The following is a 22,762-nucleotide window of genomic DNA, read 5'->3' on the forward strand; positions in this document are numbered from 1 at the left end:
TTCTGTATAATTGGTACACACAGTCACTGGCAACCGAGCAGCGGCCTGGGGCCTTCTGCTCCTGGCTTACCTTGCACAGCCAACTTTGAAATACCTGCGTTTTAAATGATGGGTTACATGGTTTGATTTGCGGGGAGGAAGGCTTAGATATGTGAAAAATGCAGTTGTGATTCGTGCTAAGATGTTTAATGTTTACAGGTATAACCAAATGAGGCACGGACTCTGAACTTGGAAAAGGGAAAGGTGGTTAAGTTCTATGTAAAAAGTTATGAAACTTGTTTAGGAAGTTATATTGATAGAGCAAACTAACATTTTAAGGGTTAAGCAATTATATAATAAGGGCCTACTAACAAGCTAACATTTTAAACCACATAATTAATATCTGGTTTAGAGCTGTATGTAACTAATTGTGCAAAAAAACCAAAGCAGGACTTCATTAAATGCCGAGATAAGAAGTTTTACAGCACCAGCTGCAACCTTGAGGAGGCAAGATAGCCAAGATTTACAGCAAAAAGGAGGCACCAGTCTGGTTCCAGTTGGTTTAGTAGCTTGGATTCCAGCCAGTTCCTTCTAATGAGCCAAAGGTAAAAAGTCCACTGTGACGAAGCTGAAGGAGCCTTCATCCAAAGACCCCTAAAGACCCTTCCTCAAATTCACCAAGTGACATTGCGCAGGCGCAACAGGGGAGGGTCAAGGAGGGGAATATGTAAATGGTTATCTGAGACTAATTTTAATAAAAAGCGGGGAAGGTCATGAATATGTATAGGCGTTCCTGGGTCATTATGAATATGTAATACCATACTGTATTTAAGCACACTTCTTATTGTTAAAAGTGTGCGTGTTGGGCGGAGTGAATCCCCCGCGCACCCAGCGCTGTTTTGCTTATGCTCTAATGAACACGTGTTTAAGGAATACAAGAAATTGGATTAAATGTTGTTTATCCATAGAAAACGCGTAAGTTATTTATTTCAGATATCATACCTGGAGATTTCTGCAGATTTTCCCACTTTAAGCACAGTTTCACGCCTAGAGCAGGTACTTCTGGTAATTATAATAGTGCTGTACTTGTTGAACATAAATTATGAAAGACAAAGTGTATTGCAACGACTCTTGTACTGTCTCCTTCGATTTGGAAAAAAAAAAAAAATCAGCCTCAATTAAAATAATATGTAGGCATAGCAAAACAAAGCCTCAAACTGGGAATTAAAACTGACCTTTCTTATGAGGAGAGACTGAGAGAGCTGGGTCTGTTCAGCCTGGTGAAGGCTGAGAAGTGATCTTATTGATGCTTATAGCATGTCAAAGTTGGATGTCAAGAGGATGGGACCAGACTCCTTTCAATGGTGCCCAATGACAGGATGAGGGGCAACAGGCACAGGCTGAAGCCCAGGAGGTTCCATATGAATATGAAACTTCTTTATTTTGAGGGTGCCAGACCCGTGGAACAGGCTGCCCAGAGAGGTTATGGAGTCTCCTTCTCCAGAGATATTCAAGACCTGCCTGGATGCCTTCCTGTGCGATCTGCTCTGGGTGAACCTGCTTTAGCAGGTGGGTTGGATGAGATGATCTCCAGAGATCCCTTCCAGCCCCAACCATTCTATGATTCAGTTCCTAGCTTTGTCAGTGACTGTTGTGAACTTGGACTCTTAACTTGGAAGTTTCAAGTTTTCTCATAGAGTAGGAACAGTTCTCTCTGCCTTTACATAGGACTTTGGTTCCTCAGACAAAAACATGCTTCTGCAAGGTTAGTATTAAATTATAATCTATTATTATTCTTTTATTTAAAGATATTTTCCTCTTTAAAAAGACAAAAAGTGACTCATTATGTGTTGTTTAAAAATTCACTTTAAATACGCTAGCATCCTCTCACTCTTGAATATCTGATGGATGATGGCAGAGCGGTGGATGTGGTCTACCTTGACTTCAGTAAAGCCTTTGACAGTCTCCCACAGCATCCTCACAGCTAAGTTGAGGAGGTGTGGTGTAGACAATAGAGTAGTGAGGTGGGTTGCAAACTGGCTTAAGGAGAGAAGCCAGAGAGTGGTAGTCAATGGTGCGAAGTCTAGTTGGAGGCCAGTATCTAGTGGAGTGCCTCAGGGGTCAGTACTGGGGCCAATATTATTCAATATATTCATTAATTATTTGGACGAGGGAATAGAGTGTACTATCAGCAAGTTTGCTGATGACACTAAGCTGGGAGGAGTGGCTGACACGCCAGAAGGCTGTGCTGCCATCCAGCGAGACCTGGACAGGCTGGAGAGTTGGGCAGGGAATAACCTAATGAAATTTAACAAGGGAGAGTGTAGAGTCCTGCATCTGGGCAGGAACAACCCCAGGTTCCAGTATAGGTTGGGAAATTACATATTAGAGAGCAGTGTAGGGGAAAGGGACTTGGGGGTCCTGGTGGACAACAGGATGACCATGAGCCAGCACTGTGCCCTTGTGGCCAGGAAGGCCAATGGCATCCTGGGGTGTATCAGAAGTGGGGTGGTTAGTAGGTCGAGAGAGGTTCTCCTTCCCCTCTACTCTGCCCTGGTGAGACCACATCTGGAATATTGTGTCCAGTTCTGGGCCCCTCAGCTCCAGAAGGACAGGGAACTGCTGGAGAGAGTCCAGCGTAGGGCAACGAAGATGATTAAGGGAGTGGAGCACCTCCCTTATGAGGAAAGTCTGAGGGAGCTGGGTCTCTTTAGCTTGGAGAAGAGGAGACTAAGGGGGGACCTTATTAATATTTATAAATATATTAAGGGTGAGTGCCATGAGGATGGAGCCAGGCTCTTCTCAGTGGCAAACAATGATAGGACAAAGGGTAATGGGATCAAGCTGGAACACAAGAGGTTCCACTTAAATTTGAGAAAAAACTTCTTCTCAGTGAGGGTGAAAGAGCACTGGAACAGGCTGCCCAGGGAGGTTGTGGAGTCTCCTTCTCTGGAGACATTCAAAACCCGCCTGGACATGTTCCTGTGCGACCTCACCTAGGCGTTCCTGCTCCAGCAGGGGGATTGGACTAGATGATCTTTTGAGGTCCCTTCCAATCCCAAACATACTGTGATACTGTGATCTGAGAAGATCTGCAACTGGATTTAATTTCAATCCTACTTCCTGCCCTCAGCCAGCTTCCTGTTACTTGAGGGCAGCTAAGCTTTACATACAAAAGTTCATAAAACTTGGTTTTTTTTAAAAAAAAAACACACAACCAAATTCATCAGACCATGAAGCCACCCACTCTCGCAACCTACTCTTGCCACTTCTGGAAGTTATTCCCCTTTCTCTGCCCCCACCCACAGTGACAGAAGACAAGGTGATATGGACAAAACCAGAACAGAGGCAAAGGTAAAAATACAAATTTTAATTTGGAGCATTTAGTGTATTTACAATAGGAAGTTTCTCTGTGGTCAAGGGATGAGAGACTAAAGCAAAAATCCACATTACAAGTGTGTGGATAACCTGCACCTGATGCAGGCAAATTGATTTTTGCTACTTCTGCTTCACCCACCTGTGAGAAAGTGCTGATGAGAGCCTGGAGATGGTACCGAATGCTCTCACACCCAAGTAGCAATCCCAGAATGCAGTCCAGGAAGTAGTGTGAAATTATTCAACAGTTGTTAAAAAATATATTTATATATGTACACATACACAGTCCCATTTGCAGTTAGATCAGATTCAGCAAATCATTCAGAGATAGATTAGCAGGTAGACACAAGCCTACAGACATGTGCAAGCACAGATTTGCAGAGGTGCTCACGCTACTCAGTAAACACAGGTACCTTCTCACCCAGACAGACGCATGCATTCCTTTCCCCTCTGCACTTGGACAAACACACAAGCAGGTGTTTTGTTAATGCTATCTTACATGGGTTTCAGGTACAGGGAAAAAAAACTTGAAGAAAAAAAAAAGCACCAACCCTCTTATCTGACTCACTGGCTCAGAATCCTTATTCCTATTGAACTTGAGGGAAACGGGGGTGTGGAAAGGGTAACGTCCTGTTTCTCAGAGAGCCGCCTCTTTCTTTTGCCACAGCAACAACTAGTTGATACCGAAAGGGGGCAATCCTCTCCTGCTTCCAGAAATAAGCACATCCTCCTCCCACTTCCCTTGAGTCAGACTTGGCAATCAAAGGGATGCAATGTGAGCCAGTTCAACTGTTTGATCTTGCAGTAAAATAGATCTGCAAAAAGTAAGCGAGTACTTTACCATCTGAACAGCCAGCTTAACCAAGTCGCCCTACAAGTTTACCCACCACACGGTGGGTGGAGCAGCCGTTTCAGCAACAACTTGTCCACAAAGGAGATGATCTATCAAGTCACTCTGAGCTCCTGTTTTCATCTTGGTCAGAGTCCACATCTCTTCCTTTAGGAGGTGCTTTCCCTTCTTGGGAAAGGAGTTGTTCCAGAGGTCTGTCTTAGCTTAAAGGTGTTGAACTATGTGGTAGTAAACCTCAGCATTCCTTCAGCATCACCTGCTGCCGCCTCCAACAAAATCAGTTGAGGAGTGTTAGAAAGATTATGGAGGTATGGAAAGACAGGGAAGGAAGGGAGTTAGGATCCCCTCCTAACAGTCATAGCAAGGGCAACTAAAGCAGAAATAGATTAAAGATGGCTGTGGAGGCTGCAAGGCTGAGGAGAGTTCTGGTTTAGCAAAGCCTCCTGAATAGCTTCACTGCAGCCACTCAGCTCCATTTGGTTGAGAACACAGCTGATGTTCTCCACAGTTGCAGCATGGCCCATCTGCAGTTTCCACAGTCTAAGCATTTCATACTGGGCATCTCGTAAACGCCGATGCTCCATCTCAATTCGCTCTAGATCGTGGTCACTCAGACCCAGACGCCTCACAAACTCCTTCCACCGAGATGGCGGTACATAATCCACCACAGTGTAGAGAATAGCAGGGTCTGCAAAAAGAGAATAAAGTATGAGAACCAGGATTCTCAAGGAGAATGGAAATAATCCATGGCTGGATGGTGCCTCAGGATCGTGTATTGCCCCCTCCTGCCAAGTCTTCTACAGAGTAGCCACACAGGCTCATGTCATGTCCAGACTTGCCCTTATCCCTCAAAAAGCAATGGGAATACCTCCATATGCTCTTGTGGTAAGGTTATGAGCAGAGCTGAGCACACACACTTAGGGCCTTGCTGCTACACATTCCTGCACAAAGAATGCTCCAGGCCACCATCCCAGAGGCAGCATGTCACCTCATATAACAATCCGCTTTGCTGGTAAAAAAAGGGACAACAGCAAGTCCATAAACAGATGTTTAGCATACACAGGCTCACAGGCTCTGGGCATGCTTCTGCCCTTGTACTGGGCCATGCATGAAGCATACACACTGGCTAAGGTCTGTCCAACATCCTTCAAGCCATGTCTGCATAATCAGGTCCTCGTTCGCCCAGGGAAAGAGGGAAGGATGATGGGAGTCTCACTTACTGTCTGGAAGCTGTGTCTTCCTGGCAGGTCTGACACAGTCTGGTAACTCATGTGAACTTTGTGGCAGAGGTGCAGGTGGTGGTGCTGCATTCACTAATAATTCTGTTTCCTTCTGGGGCTCAGGAAGGAGGATGGAAATTTCACCCCTTTTTACCTCAACCTGAAAGACATGTTTTCTTAGTCCACAATCACCCACAGCAGCACAATACACCTGTTTTCTGCAAGGAACCACTACCTTCATAAATTAAAATTTATTCAAGATAGGTGGGAAGTGGGTTCTGAGGTTTTAATTTTTCACATATGCCTTGTTTGAGCAGAAGGCACCAAACATTTCTTTCCAGCAGAACCCAAGGTTTTTAACTCTCTTTTGGCATCAAAAAAGGTAATCTGGAAAAAAATATTTCTTTACAAAATCAAGTAAGGCTGGGACCTGAAATCATAACCATTCTATAAGTTCCATGTGCCATCTTTCCTGTCAGCCTTCTCTATAAGGCTGTGGAAACTCCAACCTCAACTGCTGCTTGGGCCCTCTAAATTGCAGAAAAACACTGGACCAGAGAGAAAACTGTGAAGCAGCACTGAGAGGCTTGTGGGTCAAGATCTTAAGTGTAGTAAAATTAGTTAAATACTCCGAGCTTGGGGCATATGTAGACAAAAAGGGATTAAGGATCAGATATCTGAAAAAAATGCATTCAGGAAGAGCAAAAAGCCAGGAGTTTGAAAAGCATCCTCTAGAAAAGGGGAAATAACATGTTAATGGCTCCATCCTCTACAGGAAAAGACTTCATAGAATCATTTTGGTTGGAAGAGACCCTCAAGATCATCAAGTTCAACCATTAACCTAACACTGGCACTAAACCATGTCCCTAAGAACCTCATTATGTGTATTTTAAACACCTCCAGGAATGGTGCCTCAACTACTTCCCTGGGCAGCCTGTTCTAATGCTTCACAACCCTTTCCATGAAGAAATTCTTCCTAATATCCAATCTAAACCTCCCCTGGCACAACTTGAGGCCATTTCCTCTTGTCCTATCACTTGCTACTTTGGAGAAGAGACCAACACCCTCCATGCTACAATCTCCTTTCAGGTAGCTGTAGAGAGCAATAATGTCTCCCCTCAGTCTCCTTTTCTCCAGGCTAAACAGCCCCAGTTCCCTCAGCTGCTCCTCATCAGACTTGTGCTCCAGACCCCTCACCAGCTTCATTGCCCTTCTCTGAATTCTCTCCAGCACCTCAATGTGTTTTTTATTAGCAAGGGTTTCAAAACACAGTATTCAAGGTGCGGCCTTGACAGCACTTCTGAATTAAAAAGACCTATTACTCAGCTCATTTCAAAAGATGAGGGCTGAAAACAGCCCATGGGGAAAAATATGTTAATCTGGATCCCAGGCTAATATTAGCTGAAAGCAGAAGGAAAGCACTTCTACCCATCATCTGGCTCACCTCAGATACTGGCTCCTTGGTTGTCTGCGGCAAAGCAACTTTAAAGAAAAGAAAAAAGAAAGCAGAAATTATTTTCACTTCCCCTCATCCCAGAGAAAACAGGAAAGCAGCTATTCACGATTCTGCCCTCAAAAATGTTTTACAGCAAAATGCACATGTCCCAGCAATGAGCTCACATGCACTTCGAATCACAACTATAGGCATGGATGCAGAGTTACTAAAACTGCACCAATAAGCTTAGCTGTCAAGTTCTCATGTTCCTCTGGTCTTGCAGCAAAACAGAGTAATGAGATACCACTTTTTCCCCTGCACACGTATGTGAATACACAAACACAAAGAGAATTATGTCTACCACAATTAGTATCACTGCACATGCTGCTGTACTCACCACAGGAGTAGAAAGATGTTATCCCATTTTCCCGGACCAGCTTCACTACTTTATTTACAATGTACAGGACAGAGATAACTCCAAATATTGCAACGATGATGCCAAGGATAAGGCTCCCATCTGGACAAAAGAGAGAGTGCGAATGACCGAATGACTGAGAAAGAAAGAAGTAGGTGCTAGAGGAAGAACAGCAAATGAAGGCACGCAAATGGTAGGTAGAAAAATAATAATGGTTTGAGAGAGTAGAGAAAAAGAACATTTATAAAAGGCATTAGCAGAACAAAAGCCCACACTGAAAAAGATTCCACTGTCCCTCAGTTCCCCCAGTACTCACTCGGCCCAGACAAAGTCGGTGAGGTAGTCACTGGGCTATGACACTGCAAACATTCTTCTCCATTGCAGCTGAAAGAGCAAATCAGAGAGGTGAGTATGCATGAAATGAAACATAAGCCATTTGCAGCAATACAAAGTAACAAACAAGACAAGATAAGCCTGGAAAGCAGAGGATTGCAGTGTGGCTAGTGACTCTGGGTTCTGAGTGGGCTGACACCTACATGTAGAAGGCCAGCGTGGCAGAGGGGAAGACCCAATTGCCTCAGAAAGGCAGAAGGTTGTAAAGTTACATCAAAATGGACGAAGCCTTGAGAAAAATTTCCCTCCCCATGTGCAGCCTGTGTCTGCTCTCTCTCCCACTCAATGGAGGAGCATACAAAGAAAAAAGCTCACCTGTTGCAAGGCTTGCAAACATTATTAATTGACAGGAAGAAGTGAGGCTTACACCTGCAAATTGTGTCTCTGTTCTTTGAACCTGTAGAGGGAAGAAGAAACTGTTGCCATAGTCTGGACAGCGAAGAAAACAAAAGGAGAAAAATTCACTCCAAGGTGGAAGATTATCCCTCTCTGAGCCTAGAGAACTGCTACTAAAGAAAAGGATTCAGTCTATGTTTGAGGACAGAGTTGGGGAGGATAAAAGTAATAAAAAATAAGGGTATTACTGTCCTGGTAGGTCAAGGACCTCTGCAGAGGCTTGGAAAGGGGCTCAAAATTAGAGTGCAGCTGAAATCATTCTAATGGATGATGACAGCTCCAGCACAAAGGCAGGGAAAGTCACTCAAGTTCAAGCATGACAGGAAGGGGAAATCACATTAATCAGGCAAAGACGAGCGAGAAGTGGTCCCTGAGCAGCTGAGACTGGTGAGGAAGTCAGTTCAGGGTAGGGAGAAATCACTTCAAGACATGGGACACATCCACTCTTCTCATCTACTATGCTGTGAGTGGAAGGGGTAAGAAATGAAGGAGCTATTGCTTCTAAGCAAGTCCCTGAATGGAGACTGAGTAAAACAGGTGTGGGCAGGAACAGTAATGGAAGGACATAAAGTTGCATGAGAGGGGGGAAAAAGGTACCAGAACAAGCAGCATGCATTCTGCAGCAAGCAAGGAACAGGACTAATACAGTTCTACTTCAGCCAAGAAGGAAGGAAGTTGTTCAAAAGCAACGTAAAATGATGACCCTTGAGGACAGGCATAAGTGTGGAAACCATGACAGAGATTACTGAGCACCAAAGGGAATGCATTCACCAGTGAGATAGCAAACCTCATGCTAAGCAGGGTAAGAGATGGGAAAGGATCAGAAAAATCAGAATTTGCTAAAAGAGTGGGGACAGCATTTAGGACAACACGGTAAGGAACATTGAAAGGTCATGAACAGAACTGGATTACAAGACAAACTGGAGGGTGATAAAGCGGCATTTGGTTAAGATCTCCGATTCCTGACTGGAGATGAGGCAGCTTGGGACAGCTAACAACATGGGTACTTCTCCCAGACACTTGCACCATCCCATGTCATGCCCAATGCCACTGAGTACAGTTCAGCATTACTTGAGCAGCTCTTTAAAACACTGCACAGTACACTGTGGTGGTTCAGCAACTGAACAAGCAGTTCAGCTGGGCATTGGGACCAGCAGTATTTTCAGCCACTGTACTCAAAGGGCTTCCAGCAGTTGATGAGGGAAATGCAACGAAGCATCAGGGGTAATACAAAAAAGGTAGGCAAGGGAGAAATCTGCTCCAGAGCATGAAGACCTTGCTTCAGTACATGCAAGGCAGAGGTACCTAAATTATGTGGAAAGTATCTCCTCACTACAGCCAAAAACAATAAATTATTCAAAGACAAAAAGAAGGTAGAAACGACAATAGAAAACAGGGATTGATGCCAAAGTAAGCAGAAAATGGCAGTCTTTCTAGGGACAGGGGGCAGGCAAAACCGAGAGTTGTTCCAAAACTACAATCACTTCAGGGCAAGGCATCACAGCATGTCAGAAAGCAAACAGAGGGCTGCTAATGTCTACCCTGGTACAGTATGTCCATACTGGTGCCATATCCATGCCATACTCACAGTTGGCAACAATAATCCCATTGACACAGGAGCTGCAGTTCCTACACTGGAAGAGATCCAAGGGGCCAATCTGATATTTATTCTTCCGGCAGCCACACACAGTATCTTGCTTTGGGCTGCAAGGAGTCTCTACTATCTGCTGAAATTCTGAGGAAAAAAAGGAGAAGCAATTATCCCAATCTCTTCCCTCACCTTCATCACCCATTCCATTGCTTACTTTTCCAAGCTGCCTTGCTCACCTTACCATCCCCTCCAGCCCCCTACTTGCCACTACCACCCATTCTCCTCAGGTCCTGTAGGTAACTCACGTGTACGGCAGTGTGTACACTGGAAGCATTTAGACATGGTGTTATCAACAGCTGTGAATGTGCCATTAGGACATTGAAGACAGAGAGGTGCCTGGTCAGCATGATCACAGTCTTTTGCCTTGTAGGTACCTGCAAGAAAATCACTTAACAGAGCTCTGACAGAAAGGCAAATATGTTGTCTTATGGAGGATAGGAGTCATTGATTTCTCAGAGAAGCTCTGGAGTTGAATGTGTAAGAATTGAGCATGCTTTCTCTCACCAGTGTGAAGAACACTAACAGCCCAAAAAAAGATATAAGAACTAAGAATTCCTCTGGGTAGCAATAGCTACCAAGGAAAGGGAGCATCAATGTAGCTGTAGGACAGAGACAGTTTGAGAGTACAGGACAGGGAAAAGCCTCTAAGGTGAAGGTCACTAATATTAATGTTTTTATTTCACGTACCTGCATGGCACCTCATGCAGCAGTGGGTCCCTCTAGGATGTAGATATTGTCCTAGTTGACACTGCACCTGCCTCTTTTCTCTCCTCAAGGGGTTAGAGGGGTCTGTTCCATCCAAAGGTACCTGATGGACTTGCAGCATATATGGCACTGGAGCAATTTCTACAGATTCCTTCGTCAACAAGCAGACAAATGTTAGGATAACCTGTAAATACAGAGGGAGAGGGAAAGAAAGAAGGAGTGAAACAAGGTGAGAAAACATCATATCCCCTTGCAGACTGCACAGCTGACTTCAGCACTTACAATTAAAACTTATTATAACAGTGAGTTATGTTGACTTGACCGATTCTGATATCAGGACCCTTCACTGACAAAAGTGTGTGGGGATTATTTGCCAAGAAAAAACAAAACAAAACAACGAACAGAACAAACCCATGTCTGCCATCTGTGTTATTAATATGGTTTATTTATTAATACAAACTGGTTGTCTTTACAGAAAGTATTTTTCATTATGTGAAATTTATAGATGGAATGCCTTGAAAATGTTGTAGCTTGCAAGGAAGTTACTCAAGAGCAAAAGAATGTTTTTATTAAAGAAGGCAGTAAGACTGCCCATCTATAACAGTTCCTGAGAGAATACATCCAGTACTTGCAGTTCTATTGAATAAATAAACCAGATGGGAAGTTTGAAATAAGAAGGCAGAGGAGGATCTTACTGCATCCAAAGTACAGAAAAGCTTCCAAAACTCCTCCTGAGCAATCTGGCCCTAGAAACATGGGAAAGTTAGATTTTCAACTTCTCCCCGTCAAACATACATTCTTCGTTTACAACTGCAGCTGTTAACATTCAGTCTGAACAGCCTGCCACAAAAATGTGCACTTTTTACTTCTATTTTTAATTCCTTTAAGGTTTACTTGCTATTTTTTTTTGAAGATGACTGTTGTCAAGAATTTCAACAGAAATATTAAGATGGGCATGACTGCAGTATGTGTGCACACACATGAGAAGGAACAGCAGATCAAAGGGTTAAAAGAACAGCTTGTACCAATAATGAAGAACAGCATTCCCTGGACATTGTTTTCAGGACAGTATTCCCAGCAGCAAAATTGAGAAATGTGCAGTTTATGTCATGGCCAAAAGGTCTACACTCTAGTAAGGCCACAGCCTAGACGACTGCAGCATATCACAAGTATGATTCCTTTGCCTGTTGGCCCAACAGAAAAACAGACCCTAACGCATGTACTTCAAAGTGCTTTCAGGAAAGGAAAAAACAATAACAAAGTTAAAAAATACATAAAAGTAAAAATAAAAAAATAAACAGGAAACGGCTTGGCCCAAGATTTATGGAGCCTGAAGTCAGCGAGTTTCTACAGAAAAGGCCCATCCCATAACAGCCGATGACTCCTGAAAAGTATGGTGGACTTGTCCAAAAACTAGTTTGTAGTGCCATGAAGAACCCCAGTGGTGTGATGAATTCTTGACAGCCAGTGTCCCTTGTCATCTGTGTTGCACGCAACTGATCCTGGCTGCACCACCTGCATATACACATGTTGATACCTCTGAATAAGTCGTGGAGAGCGTGTGCCAATGTTGTCTATGTATCGGATCACGTGAATGCATGAAAATAAACTCATTTTTTTGGCAAATAAATACCACCCTGCCCCATCCATACAATCTCACACTTGAGTTTCACTACACTAAGTTCCCTACATTGTAATGTCTTCATAGCTTGCTTCTTTGAAAGTGGCAAGATGTCTAGTTGTACAAGCAGAGCTTCAGAGTTCCATTTCTTTTTACTTTTTCAGCTACGGGAGTTATAGCAAAAGCAGAGTAAACCAATAAGGGTAAATCACAATGCTGATACCAATTTTGCGGTTGCAATCTTAAGAAAGGGTACACAAAACTACACAACTATGGCAGCCACATGTTGTCCGGTTTCTCTCACCAAATTAAAACCTTGTGGGAGAAAGGTACATACACGAAAGCAACTTAAAACCTCAAGAAGGATAGGACTTTGCAACTCTGACAAAGCAAAAGCCCCATTTTTCAGAGAGCTCTGTCATACATAGCCATATTCAATAGACCAGATGTTAAAATGGTGAACAGGAAAAAGAGAACCACATATTTAAATAGTTATCGTTTCAGACTTAATTAGCTGACCACAGGACAAATGCAAGCACTCAAACAACAACTCAGTAATAAATAAAACCTGTTTCAGCAGCTGATAGTCTTACAAGGTTTGATTGCTTGCAGAAAAAAGGGTAAAAGACCATTCACACAGATGGTCTGACAGGAAAAATAAAAAATCCTGATTCTCTAGCCAATGACTAATCTCCTGACACGGGAACATATACAGCCAGCCCATAAGTTAGACAAGTCAGCAACAGAAACAACAGAGGAAAGCATCAAAGGTCAAGCCAGAAACACACAGAAAATTGGTCAGATACACCTTCAAAACCAAAAGAAAACAGAAAAGGTGTTTTCAGTTTTTCAAATTAAGTGAAAGCATGTCTATAAGTGTAATCAAACCAGAGTTAACACAATTACTGATCAAAATCTGAGGAACGGAGAGTCACAGACCACAAGTGACTCAAACCAAAGACTCAGTCTTCCAGAAAAACCATTCACATGGCAGAAAAAAATAACAAACACCACCACCTTACACAGCTCACCAAGCCATTCAGCAGTAAGGCATTGACCACCTCTCTAGGAAGCCTGTTCCAGTGTTTGACCACCCTCCCAGTAAATAAACATTTCCTAATGCCCAGTCTAAGCCTCCCCTGGTAGAGCTTTGAACCATTCCCACACATCTTATCAGTGGATCCCAGGGAGAAGAGCTCAGCAGCTCCTCCTCATCCCCTCCTCAGGAAGCTGCAGAGCCATGAGGTCGCCCCTCAGCCTCCTTCTCTGCAAACTAGACAAGCCCAGAGTCCTTGGCCGCTCCTCGCAGGACATTCCTTCCAGCCCTTTCACCAGCTTTGTTGCCCTCCTCTGGATGCGTTCAAGGACCTTCACATCCTTCTTCAATTGTGGGGCCCAGAGCTGCACACAGCGCTCAGGTGAGGTGGCACCAACACTGAATACAGCGGGACAATCACCTCTTTTGACCGGCTGGTGATGCTGCATTTGCTGCACCCCAGAACGGGGTTTTCCCTCTGGGCTGCCAGGGCTCACTGGTGGCTCCTATTGCGCTGCTGTCAACCAGCACCCACATCCCTTTCTGGGGGCTGCTGTCCAGCCACTCTTCTCCCAACTTATATTTGTGCCCAGCATGATTCCATTCCAGGTGCAGAATCCAGCATTTGGTTTTGTTAAATTTCATCACACTAATCATAGCTCAATGCTTCAGTCTATCTAGATGTCTTTGCGAGGCCTGTTGTGGCCCAAGACAGTCAACAGCACCTCCCAGTTTGGTGTCATCAGCAAACTTGCTAATGGTGCATTCAATTCCTGCATCCAGATCGTTGATACATATATTGAACAGGACTGGCCCTAGAATTGAGCCCTGAGGAACACACTGGAGACCAATTGCCAGCGAGATGTAGCCCCACTTACCAAGCACTGAAGCCTCAAGTCATTGACTAGAGCTCACTAAGGCAAAGTTTAGGGGTTTTCTACAACTGAAATAAGGTGATTTTCCATAATTAGATTTACAACACGCTCTGATTCCACTAACCAGCAGAAAAAACAAGTACCTACTAACCAATGCTGCATAGAAAAGTGGACGGTGTGTATTACCTAAGCTGACTGATAATTCAAACCACCAAACCACATCATGTACACGGGTGATTCACATTTTTAGTAAGTGGGGACTGCCTAGGAAAAGAAAGAGTCAGCAGAACCTCGAGGTTTTACTTCTGGAACTGCTGCAGTAATAAACAAAATACAGCAAATGAAAACCAGAACACTGCTTCCTTAAATCATTCCACCCCTCTGGGTGACAGCTGTATGCCCCACACATTCTCCTTTTACATGAGGCAACCCTAGACCCTTCTCATGTCTCATGCCACCACTTACTGGCTGACAGCTACAGTGAAAAAAAACACCACATAAGGCCAAAAACTCTTCTCAGCAAAGTTCTGGCAGCTGAGACAGGAGTTATGAGCCCCTGCACCATCTTCAGCCTCAAATATTTTTTAATTACTGCCACCACTACAATTCACACCCTCACTGGTGCTTCTGCCCCACCAGACCATGCACAGAGAACTGCAAGTGAGGTGACATCTCTGCAACAGTAAGTCAAAAAAAGAAAGAAACAGCAAAGATAAAAGCAAAGAAGGCAGCAAGATGCAAGAAAGATGGGGACCGGGGGGCATTTGAGGGCACTGTTCTCAGGCCAAGGAGAAAGAAGGTACAGAATCCAAAACAGAGGGACAGTGCTGGGAAGAGCAGCACATCAGGGCTACTGTGTTATTACCTGCCAGCATCCAAAAGGCTGGGAAATACCGAATTACTCAGCAGGAATGCCACAGCTCTAAGGTGCCCTGCCCTCCCTGGGCAGAGCTGTGTCCCTGCTGCTGCCTGCAGGGCTCCTCACCCTCCAGGACCAAGGGTGGAGGCAGCGGGTACAGGGAGACACAGGTGGGACAGTATGATGGGAAAGAGAGGGTGGAGGGGGTTGTGCTAGGAGTAAGATCCCCCTCTCCTAGAAAACCAGTGCATGCCTAGAGGTGTCTGGAGTGGACAAGGCCAGTCGCAGAAATCAAACTGAGTGGGAAGGGGGCGATTAAACAGGTGGGAAGTGCCTTCTGTCCCCTTGGGACCCCACGCCTGCTCAGGTGAACTCAGAGGAATGCTACACTTTCTGGAGCAGACACCCGGGTATTAGTATTCCGAACAATTCAAATAGCATTGCCCCATCACGAGGCCAACATTCAAAATAGTTCCAAATTAATAATTTCCAGACTTTAAATCTCCTTAATATAAAAGCATAAAGATTAAAATTTCAGAACGGAACAATTCTGTGAATCCAGGTGCGCTGTTAAAACCCAGAGAGTAGGAGGCCTACTCCTTTTTTTGTATACACCTGAGATATTCATAAGGTAATAAAGTGTTTCCCACCAACTTATTCAACTGCTTCACTCAAAGAAAACTTCCATTTTTCAAATTCCATTTCTAAACTCAAGAACTACCAGCAAATAAAAGGCATTACAAGTTACTAGAATTTCTCAAAGTATTTCTTAATAGAAACTTCGTGACACACACCAATCCACAAGTAATCTACATATCAGTCATCTGTAAGCCCTTTTCATGAGTCATAAAAAATTAGCGAGCTTGGAAGTTCAGAAGAAAACAGACATCCCACTCAGAATAATGAGTTACTAAAGAAATCAGGGTGCAAGATTACATTTATGTTCTTTGACTGCTTCTGCCATTTCCAAAATCTCTTCGAGGTTTTGCTTTTTTATTATTTTTTTTTTCAGTTTGCTGTACAAAGATGCACGGGAAACCAGAACTTCTGCTTTATACATTGAGAAATGTCTATTAAAGCAACATTTACAGGAAGCTTTTCTCATTGCTGACTAAAAGCTGGAAAGGTCAAAAAAAAGGATACAAGACCTATTATTACAAATAATCCTCCATTTTAAGGTGATCAGATGGAGGAAATGCTGTATTTTAGACCTTGAATAAAACCAGGAGACTGCTAATAGCTTTCATGCAATTAATAAAGCCTGTCATTTATCTATAAAGATCAGGAACTCCACATCATAAAACGTGTGTATATATACTGTATATCAAGTCAGAAATTTTTATTTAGTATTAGCAGAGATAAAGCAAAGAGTGAAAAAGCCAGCAGGTGATCACAACCATCAGGAAATAAGCTTTTAATTTTTCCTCAGAAGACACAGTGGTGAACACTATGTCAGAGTCCCAAGTCACAGATATCCCACAGCCCTGTGGTTCGCATGCCTATGCTCAGGGCTGACTCCAGCAGTGGAGCCATACAGCCTCTCACATCGGAGCACCATCAGAGCAAAAGCTGCAGGAAGGCTCAGCAGGGGCTCCCCGCTTCAATCCCTTGGCCCCTGCCCACGCTGTGCCAGAGCCGTTCTCACACCCCTTTGTCAGTGATTCACGAGGTGAATTTGTTAAGAGCCAGATAATTCTCACGTGCTGAGTCCTGTTCGTTGGAACTGAGAGACTTCTGCTTGTTTTAATACCGAAATGTACCAGCATTGCTTTGAGATGTGCTTTCCACTGTCAGGGTCCCAAGACTGCAATAGGAAGATGTGTGTTACTGAGGATTCAAAGGAAGCACTCCACTATCCAAGAATGAGAGTACAGAATGGAACACAAGACATCCGTCGCAAATAAAATCAAAACCTCTTTGTCATGGTTAAAGAAGACAGATAAGAAGGAGCTAAATGACAAAATTAGTTTTACCCCAAATAATGCTGCTGACACAGAAAATGGATTACTTAATTAAGGGAAAGGCATCCAAACTGACAGTACTAATTACTTGTGAGAACTCAAATTACCATGTAACTGAAATTGGCGCAGATCCAGATATCAACATGTCCCATTTGGCTAGAAGTGGACAGTCAACAAAAACAGAAATTAAAATTAGTTTAATAAACAGATAAAAAGTGAAATGAACCTTGTTGGACAGAACAATCAGAAATGAAATGACCTGTTATGAATTATTAGGAAAAGATTGAAGGCCAAAATGGAAAGTGTTGTTATGCCAATGTATAAATCCATAAGGTAGCACTGGCCCCAAATTCTGAGAACATAAATTAAACCAGATATGATACAGAAAAAAGTAACAAGGATGATCAGCGGTACAGAATGGCTGCCTTAGGGAATGATTGAGAACACTGATCTATAAAAGAGACGACTGAGCAGAGGCTATTATAGCAAAGCTCTAAAGTCAGGAATGCCACTGAGAAGGTGAACTGAGGTGGCTGAAGAAGATGAACCAGGATGGCTGCTCTCTGTCTCTTCCAATGAAAGAACTAAGACGTATCATATAAAACAAGCAGGGGACAGCTTGAAAAATATACAGGGAAGTACTTTTTTAGCCAACACATAGCTGAGATGTGGGACTCCCTGCCAGAGCATTTGGGGTGCCAGAAACGTGTCCAGGTTCCAAAAGCAATCATCACACCCATCAGCAGAAGAAAAAACACACTCAAGGGTCCAAAGACACTATTTCAACTTGGGAATTCCGACAGTCGCAGATCACTGCAAGCCAGGAAAGTATTTTTATTTTTCATTGTCACATGTTTGCCCTGCTCCAAAACCCTCAGCAGACTGTTGGCCACTACTGGAAACAGGAGGGTGAGACCAACAGTTCCTTCTTACCATGCACTTGGTGGCTTGGTTTTATAGTTTTATATAACATAGCTTCTAACTTCAAAATTGCAATGCCTCCCTCTACCTTCAAAAGCAATCAATGCCAGAAGCATCCTTGTGGCTATTTTGTCTTTTTTCTTCATAAAATCAAACTACCTTTAATAAATAAAACTGCTATGATATATATACATATATATTATTTTTTTTAAACAGACAGAAAACACACTGGCCTAAGTGAAAACAGCTGTTGTTTTTTCTACTGTGACGATTAGGAGTGCACATGGAAAAACAGAGGATGTGGAAATGAGGTTAGGACAGGCAAAAAGAGAAAATATATGGAAACAAGCTACAGGAAATGTTGAAGAATCAGAGGAAACATAAAATAATGAGAAAACTAGAAGAGAGGCATCAAGAGAATAAGAAAGGCCATAAGGGCAAATGGAGAATGATGTGGAAAGTAAACGGAAGATGGAAAGGCATGCAACAAGGTGAGAATTCTAACAATGAAAAAAATAACATGATCTTAAGGAAAGGATAATCTGTAATGAGTGAGTGTGGTGTAACTGAGAACTTGAAACCACCACAAAAATAGGAAGGGAAAAATGTCCTTGAAAAGAAAAATAAACCCCACTGAAGGATACTCTTCCTGCAGCATATTATTTAGCTGAAGACAACATAATGAAGTTGGGGAATCCAATGACTTTTGGTAGATTTTACTGCCAATAATATCAGTAATACCGCATATTGCATCTGAATTAAGCAAAATACATGCACCACTATACTTAAATCAGAAATATCCTTTTCCAGATTTGTTAACTGCTTTGAAATCTGTATGTAAGTCATCTCAACAGTTGATGTATCCTACCTAAGTCTTGAGATGGTAAGTGATCCACAGTTAGTCAAGTTGTACAGTGCTCCTACTCCACAGTTTTAGATGTGCCATGCCAGCGATAGCTTTAATTTTATTACCTGGTTTCCAAAAGCTTACAAGCACAAAACATAAAACTTCCAGTGATTTTGAGTAAGGCAGCCACAACTTTTTGACTGCAAATTAACAGGTAACCCAACATTACAAGCCTAGTGCAGTCAAGCATTTGTCACTGGGACGCTCAGGCATTTAGGGATAGACAGTTTGACACTGTAACTTCTACACTTTAATTTATAGCCATGTTGTGAGGATAATGATATCAACCCTATCAGTGCTTTATCACACATTGCTGATACTGGATGGTCATTCAGCTCTAGCCGTCAGGTTATTCATAGAACTCTCCATTTTTTTCACAACTAACTTTTTCACCCTGCAAAATTACAACAAACAGCTTAAAATTCTTGACCTAAAATAACCAAGAAGGCTAAAGCAGGATTACTGGGAAAAGTAAACTTGCTTTTAAACTAATCCTATCGTTTGGGGCACAAGTACAGCCCACTAATCTTTGTTTAAATGCCTGCAGAGCAGCAATAAACCTTCCCTTGCTTTAATAACCACAACGCATGTCAGTGGAGCATCTCCCTTATGAGGAAAGGCTGATGGAGCTGGGTCTCTTTAGTTTGGAGAAGAGGAGGCTGAGGGGTGACCTCATTAATGTTTATAAATATGTAAAAGGTGAGTGTCATGAGGATGGAGCCAGGCTCTTCTCCGTGACAACCAATGATAGGACAAGGGGGAACGGGTACAAACTGGAACACAGGAGGTTCCACTTAAATATGAGAAGAAACTTCTTCTCAGTGAGGGTGCCAGAGCACTGGAACAGGCTGCCCAGGGAGGTTGTGGAGTCTTCTTCTCTGGAGACATTCAAAACCCGCCTGGACACATTCCTGTGTAGCCTCATCGAGGTGTTCCTGCTCCAGTGCGAGGTTTGGACTGGGTGATCTTTCGAGATCCCTTCCTATCCCGAACATTCTGTGATCCCGTCCCCTGCGTTAGAACCGCAGGCACGGCAAAGCGGGGCCGGCTGAGTCAGAGCCGGCTCGTCCCCACCCCCCTGCCGGCCCCGACCCCTACGCAGGAGCGGCGGCAGCGGAGCCCGGGCGGCTGGGTGGCCGCGGGCAGGCCTTGGCGCCGAGACAGCTCCGCGCCTGGGGAGTGCTAACGGCCGCCGTGGCAGCTCCAGGAAATCCTCCGCCATTCCTGTAAATCCAGCCGCCTTCTCACTGACTCAGGGCACAAATTCCGGAAACGGCGCCGGCCAACCCAGAGCCCAAGCGAGGAGGGAAGGAGGGAGCGAGTACCGCCAGCCTCGCTTCGCCTCAGCGGCCCCGCAGCGCCGCTGCCCGGTTATACCGCAGGCGGCCAGGTGACGGCGGGCCAGCTGTCGCAGCTCCCGTCGCCCCGGCACCAGCCTCCCTTTCCACCGCCCAGCTCGCCCCTCCGCTGGAGAAAATGTCTCCCCCGCGGCCGCCACCCCCAGCCCCGGCACGGGGCTGCCGTGAGAGAAACCAGAGCCCCCGGAAAGCAGGAGCGGAACGCGGGCTGTCCGCAGCCCCGGAGCAGTGGGGAGCCCTGCGGCGGAGAGGGGGGGAGAACGGAACCCCGGCCCAAAAGCCCCACGGCGGCGGGGGGCGTCGGGCGCCGCGCTGCAGCTCCGGGGGAAGAACCCAGAAACCATCCGCCGCACGACCGGAGCCGCCGCCGGCCGAGGCGATGCCCCGCCGGGGCACGGTCCCGTCCCGCGGATTGCTGCGGAGCCCTCGCCGTGACTTACCGTCCCCAGCGAGCAGCAGGGCAGCGCCGGGCCGCGCATGGCTCCGCGGCCCGCTACGTCCCCATGGCCGGGTCCCCCGCGCCCACACGAAGCCGCCCCAGCCGTGCCCAGCCCCGGCCGGAGCAGCGCGGAGCCAAACGACCCCGTCTCCCACTTCCTGCCAGCGGCAGCGGCGGCAAGAGAGAGGGCGGTGAGCGGGAGGCGGCCCGGCCCGCAGCCGCGCCCCGCCCGCCGGCGCACACCGAGTGCCGGCCAGAGTTTGGCTTAAAAACTGAGAGGGACAAGTTGAAGAAGAAAAAACCAAACCAACAAACAAACAAACCCAACCGGTGGTGTGTATCGCGTGGCTAAAACTGCTAGAAAATACATGGAAAAGGAGTCAAAGGAGGTTCGCTGTAATCTTAAAGTGTCCTGACGTGTTTCACCTGTCAGCTGCTCTTTTCATGTTCAGTTCATGTGAAACTTGTAGTTGTAAGAAAGTAACTCTTTGCATCTTAACTACCTTGTCAGCACCTCAAGAATTTCAAAGAACGGTGCATTTAGAGTATATATGCCCATCCTGCTCTTTTTCATTTAAAACACGCATTTTCTTGTACACTCCAATGAACCAGCTGCATTGCCAGTGCAAATATAACAGTGAAGCGTACTTAACATTCTGCATAAGCTCGGTTTCATTTAATATATGCTCTCAATGACAGTGTTTAAAAAAACACAGTAAGGAAAAAGGGGCTAAATGGTAAAGATCTCCCCTTTATTTCTTGCCCATTAAAACCTTGCCTTCATGTTTTTTCAAAACTATTCCCACTCAAGATAACAAGCTGTGTTAGTTAACTGGTCTTGCCTCCTTGTCTGTTAAGGGTGACAGGAATTGGCCATTTGGTACCGCAAGAGACAGGCATCATGAACAGGAGGGACCATGAATGGGAATCACTGCAACACTTTATCTTCCAGCTACCAGTTTGTGACAGGGAACGCTCCCCCCCAGTTTCTGCAACTATCTCTCTCCTACAGCCAAAGGCATTAAATTGAGCTACTAGGGCTTGTTTTGGAAGAATATGCCCATTTCGTGTGCATAAGAATCACAGAATGGTTTGGGTTGGAAGGGACCTCTGGAGATCAGGTAGTCCAACCCACCTGCTAAAGCAGGTTCACCCAGAGCAGATCACACAGGAATGTGTCCAGGCGGGTTTTGAATGTCTCCAGAGAAGGAGACTCCACAACCTCCCTGGGCAGCCTGTTCCAGTGCTTTGTCACCCTCACTGTGAAGAAGTTTCTCCTCATATTCAGATGGAACCTATGCTTCAGTCTGTGCCCGTTGCCCCTCAAAGAACTTGTACAAAGAACCTGTACAATTCGCTCTAGACACTGCCAGAATTGTTGTAGACAAAGCCAAACACCTCCATAAACTCCATCTACTATGGAGTTGTTTATCTGCTGTACGGAAACCAGCAATGACATGTGCATAGGACAATGTAATGAGGGCCATGCCGCTACATAGCACTTTTCTGCACTTCAGGCTTGGAATGGCTCTGACTTTCCAGCAGCAGATTCCAGGAGGGAAGGAAATGGCAGAATAACTTGTTATCAGACTGCAGCCATCTCCAGGGATAGAGGTGGAAAATGTTTACCAAGTTTTGTGTAGTTCATTTCCTTGCCTTGAACAAGGACAATACAGAAGTAGCCCCTAAAGGAAAAAATCTCGTACACTGACAAGTACACTCTGTGGAGGAGAAAAACACATTTTTAATTGATTGCTCCAGATTTACCACATGCTGTCATATGAGTGGATGAGGCACACCCTTAAATCTTCATGGAGCTTCAGCCTTCCAAAGAGAGAGAAACAAAAAATCCTCTAGAACTGCACAAGTGTCAGAGGAATCCCCACAAACCTTCACGTTTGACTCTTCTCGCAGCTCGGGCAGGGTAGAGCGATCTCACATCCCGCCGCACATTTGACATTTACATGAATGTCAAACCCACCAGGGCGCATCCACTTCCCAGCTTGCGCCAGAACTGGCAAGGCACGCCACCTTCCCTCCCTCCCCGCCGTCCCGCTACGGTCTGCCACGCCTTCGGCGTTCCGCCAGGCTCCGCGGCCATGTGCCACCCCGGGGACCGAGCCCAGCTCGCCACCCGCCTCTCACACCGCCGCTGGATTGCAGCTCGTCTGTCAGCGCGGCCGCTTGACTCCCGGCCTGCAGAGCACTCCCGGCTTCTCGCCGGCCCTCTGCGTGAGGGACGGCCCCGCTGAGTGCAAAGGTTCCCGCCGCCGCCGTGAGGCTGTTTACCGGGCAGCTCAGCCCGGCCGCCCACGCAGCTTCCGCAGGCCAAGTGACAGCGGCCGCCCCTCAGCACCGCCGGCTGC

General features: G+C 45.2%; 1 protein-coding gene across 1 annotated transcript; it reads right to left on the reverse strand.

Annotated features, from left to right (window-relative positions):
* Positions 1 to 3,334: 3,334 nt before the first annotated feature.
* Positions 3,335 to 20,578, reverse strand: LOC102084092 (tumor necrosis factor receptor superfamily member 1A). The gene is made up of 10 exons (XM_065077659.1): positions 20,398 to 20,578; positions 10,402 to 10,603; positions 9,960 to 10,088; positions 9,652 to 9,798; positions 7,983 to 8,064; positions 7,591 to 7,658; positions 7,257 to 7,376; positions 6,869 to 6,906; positions 5,425 to 5,584; positions 3,335 to 4,892 (listed from the first exon to the last, which is right to left on the reverse strand). The coding sequence occupies exons 1-10, from the start codon at positions 20,434 to 20,436 to the stop codon at positions 4,591 to 4,593; spliced, it is 1,287 nt and encodes a 428-aa protein (XP_064933731.1). The 5' UTR covers positions 20,437 to 20,578; the 3' UTR covers positions 3,335 to 4,590.
* Between the last annotated feature and the right edge of the window lie 2,184 nt (positions 20,579 to 22,762).

The sequence above is a fragment of the Columba livia genome, chromosome 1 (genome assembly GCF_036013475.1).
Source record: "Columba livia isolate bColLiv1 breed racing homer chromosome 1, bColLiv1.pat.W.v2, whole genome shotgun sequence".
In the NCBI taxonomy this organism is placed as follows: domain Eukaryota; kingdom Metazoa; phylum Chordata; class Aves; order Columbiformes; family Columbidae; genus Columba; species Columba livia.